Source organism: Alligator sinensis, unplaced genomic scaffold, assembly GCF_000455745.1.
Source record: "Alligator sinensis unplaced genomic scaffold, ASM45574v1 scaffold696_2, whole genome shotgun sequence".
Taxonomy (NCBI): Eukaryota; Metazoa; Chordata; order Crocodylia; family Alligatoridae; genus Alligator; species Alligator sinensis.
The window spans coordinates 147,643-151,869 of NW_005842855.1; the positions used below are offsets into that span (position 1 = coordinate 147,643).

The following is a 4,227-nucleotide window of genomic DNA, read 5'->3' on the forward strand; positions in this document are numbered from 1 at the left end:
GGGTACCCGTGTACCCCCTGCACGTGTCTCACGTACCCCCAGGGGTACGCGTACCACAGATTGAGAAACTATGATCTAGACCAATCCCCACTTTCTGACTGTAACCAGCAACTTATACTTTACAAAAAGGCGCGAGAAGCATCACAGTAGACAGCTGTGGAGTAATCTGCCCCAATGAAGAGCTAATCCTAACAGACTTGATTACAGCAAACACAAAAAAAACAAACCTCTAAGAAATGCAGAAGCAGAGATTCTCCAGTCTGGACACAGGGAAAAATGGACAAAGACAGAAGTAAGAAAGAAATGAAGTAGTCTGGTAGCAGGCATCCATTTTTACTATCTACATAAAAAAAAAAAAAAAATCTACTCATCTTATTCAGGCACCTAGATGCTTGTTTCAAAGTCCCAAAATATTTTGGCATCTAAATGAAATCCTTTGATGCTTTCTGAGAGAAGCTGAGCATTACTGCGTCCAGTGATATTAGTAAGCCTTCAACAGTCAATCCTAAAATAATGTTTTTATTAAAAAAATTTAATATTGCTTAAAGCCACAAAATGGCATTATATGCTCCCTTTCTCTCTACCTCACATTCCCCCAAAAGGTACATTAAAAGCACCAAAGTAATTTGAAGACTCTTATTTTATCATGATGGCCTCTCCGACAGTATAATACAAGAAACTATGACATGAAAGGACACAGTAAGGAAATTTAAAAAGGACAAATCACTGGTATGTCGTTATTTGACATCTGTGTGAAACATAGATAAATCTTTTTGCACTGCAAAGCTGGTACAAGGGAAAGAAAAACTAGGATGTGGTGTTTTTAAAGATAAAGATTTGGCTTACTGAAGACACCACTACTGTGACAAATTCATCCCTTGTATGAATAGGAGCTTCCACGGTAATACCTCAGCAAACAGGGGCAGTAAATGGCAAGCAGTTTTCAGGCAGTTTGCTGGGAGCAAGAAGAGGAAGGGGAAGGGGAAGAGAAGCCAGGCACCAGATCTTGCCCAGGGAAGGATAAATGATCCAGAGCTGCCTGTGCCTTTGGGTTTGCTGAATGTTTGTTTGGTGGGGTGTGTGTGCTTTGAGAAGCTAGGAGTGTTGCTAGCTGAGTGATTGCTGCCTGCGCCTGACAGATGCCTTAACAAGGGGCCGGAGCCAATCCAGGCCCAGTAGAGTATAAAAGAAGACTCCCCAAGTGACCAGGGAGTCAACAAACAGGGGCAGCAAACAGGACAAGCAGTTTGCAGGCAGTTTGCCGGTCTGTTCACAAGCCAGTTTTGCCCCCCACCCTCCTTTGAGCGGTGAGCCTTTCAGCTTGGTGTGAGGAAACAGGGAAAAAGGAACCCTTCGTGGCCAAAAAACAGTAAGCAGGCCAGCTTTTAGGTGAGTTCACAAGGGAAGGTGTGCTTGGAAGAAGGGCAGTAAGAGAAGAGGCACATTAAAAGACTCTGGGAAATGGCTGGAGGACACTGAATGCCAGAGCCACTGCCATTGCCTCTGCTTGAACCTGAGAGGGCCATGTGCAATCCACCAAGTGACTTCTGTAAGTATCTGGGTGCAAGGGTGAAGGATTGCTAGGAAGAGACTGGATCCATCTGATGAAGAGGGAAGAGTATCTTTGCAGACAGGTTCCCTAATCTAGTGAAGAGGGCTTTAAACCAGGTTAACTGGGGGATGAAGACAAAAGTCCTGAGGTACGTGGGCAAGTTGGTGACCTGGAGGAAGAGCAAGCAGGAGGGGGCAAGAGGGGAGGTGTTCTCATTCTTCCTGAGAAATCAGGGCAATCACCTAGTTACTTCATGTGCCTACATGAATGCTTACATGAATGCTCATGCTTACTGCCTACATGAATGCTCAGAGCCTGGGAAACAAGCAGGAAGAATAGGAAGTCCTTGTACAGACCCAGAACTATGATGTGATTGGAATAACAGAGACTTGCTGAGATAGCTTGCATGACTGGACCACTGTCATGGATGCATATAAACTGGTCAGGAAGTACAGGCAGGGGAAAAGAAGAGTTGCACTTGATGCAAGAGAGCCATGTGATTGCTCAGACCTTCACTATGAAACTGGAGATAGGCCTATCGAAAGTCTCTGGGTTAGAGTCAGAGCGGAGAACAACAAGGGTGATGTTGCAGTGAGGGTCTGCTATAGGCCACCAGACCAGGAGGAAGTAGTGGATGAGACTTTCTTCAAACAGCTAGTGGAAGTTTCCCTAATCACAGGCCCTGGTCCTCATCAGGGACTTCAGTCACCCTGACATCTGCTGGAAGGGCAATACAGCAGTGCACAGGCAATCCAGGAAGTTTTTGGAGAGCATTGGGAACAACTTCCTGGCGCAAATGCTGGAGCAGCCAACTAGGGGCCATGCTCTTTTTGACCTGCTGCTTGCAAACAGGGAAGAATTGGTGGGGAATGTACTAGTAGATCGCAACGTAAGCAGCAGCGACCATGAGATGATTGAGTTCAGGATCATGAGGAAAGAAAGGATGAAGAGCAGCAGAGTAAGGACCCTGGACTTCAGCAAAGGAGAGTTTGACTCACTTGGGAAACTCATGGGCACGATCCCCTGGGAAACCAGTATGAGGGGGGGAGCAGCCTTACTGAGAGTGAAGAAACAAACCATCCTGATGTGCACGAAGACTAGCAAGTATGGCATAAGACCAACTTGGCTTAGCAGGGAACTCTTCAGTAAGCTAAATCAAAAAAAGGAAGCTTATAAATAGTGGAAATTTGGACAAACAACTAGGGAGGAGTATAAGAGTACTGCTTGGGCACGAAGGGATGAAGTCAGGAAGGCCAAAGTGCAACTAGCAAGAGATGTGAAGGGTAACATGAAGGGTTTCTACAAATATGTCGGTAACAAGAGAAAAATCAGGGAAAGGTGTGGGTCCCTTATTGAATGGGGAAGACAATCTAGTGACAGAGGATACAGAAAAGGAGGAAGTACTTGATGCCTTTTTCACCTGTCCTCACAGGCGAGGTCAGCTCCCAGACTACTGCACCTGGCAGCAGTTTGGGGAGGAGGTGAGCAGCCAACCGTGGTGAAAGAACAGGTTAGGGACTATTTAGAAAAGCTTTTAGAAAAGTTGGACATGTACAAGCCCATAGGGTTGGGTGGGATGCACTTGAGGGTGCTGAGGGAGTTGGCTGATGTGACTGCAGAACCATTGGCCATCAATCTTTCAAAACTCATGGCAATCGGGAAAAGTCCCAGATGACTAGAAAAGGGGAAACACAGTGCTCATATTTAAGAAAGGGGAAAAAGAAGATTCAGGGAACTATAGACCAGTCAGCCTCACCTCAGTCCCTGGAAAAATCATGGAGCAAATCCTCAAGGAATCTATTTCTAAGCATTTGGAGGACAAGAGGGTGATCAGGATTGGTCAGCATGGATTCACCAAGGGCAAGTCATGGCTGACCAACCTAATTGCCTTTTATGATGAGATAACTGGCTCTGTCAATGAGGGGAGACCAGTGCATGTGGTATACCTTGATTTTAGCAAGGCTTTTGATATAGTCTTCCACAACAACAGAGAGTAGTGGTGGACGGGTTGTACTCAACCTGGCAAGATGTGAGCAGTGGGGTACCCCAGGGCTCGGTCCTCAGGCCCGTACTATTTAACATCTTCATCAGTGACTTGGACAAGGGGGTGGAAAGCACGCTGTCCAAGTTTGCTGATGACACTAAGATGTGGGGCGAGGTGGACACACTTGAAGGGAGAGAGAGGCTGCAACTAGATTTAGACAGACTACAAAAGTGGGCAGACGAGAATAGGATGGGGTTCAACGTAGACAAATGCAGGGTGCTGCACCTTGGAAGAAGGAATCCACAGCATACATACAGTCTGGGGAGTTCCCTTCTTGAAAGCACAGAGGCAGAAAGGGATCTTGGAGTCATTACTGACTCCAAGATGACATGAGCCGCCAATGCCAGACCGCAGCCAGCAAGGCCAGTCATACCTTGTCCAAAGGTGCTTCTCAAGCTGGTCCAGAGAGGTGATACTCCCCCTCTGTGTGACTTTGGTCAAGTCGCAGTTGGAGTACTGCATCCAGTACTGGGCACCACACTTCAAAAGGGATGTGGCCAGCCTGGAGAGGGTTCAGAGGAGGGCCACCCACTTGGTGAGGGCAGCAGGACAGGCCCTATGAGGAGCGACTGAAGGACCTGAACCTGTTCAGCCTCAGCAACAGGAGGCTGAGGGGGGACCTGGTGGCTGC

The 4,227-nt window shown here is 47.1% G+C and overlaps 1 protein-coding gene across 11 annotated transcripts in view; it reads right to left on the reverse strand.

Moving 5' to 3' along the window:
- The window catches only part of STK38L (serine/threonine kinase 38 like), a 65,071-nt gene that overhangs the window by 22,430 nt on the left and 38,414 nt on the right, over positions 1–4,227 (reverse strand). For 2 of the 11 annotated variants that reach the window (XM_025191731.1, XM_025191723.1), the window contains exon 3: positions 228–505. The exons of the other annotated variants lie outside the window; for them this stretch is intronic. In XM_025191731.1, coding sequence (XP_025047516.1) covers positions 228–422 — 195 coding nt within the window. In that variant the 5' untranslated portion in view covers positions 423–505. The remainder of the gene's footprint in view (positions 1–227; positions 506–4,227) is intronic. 11 annotated transcript variants of the gene reach the window in all.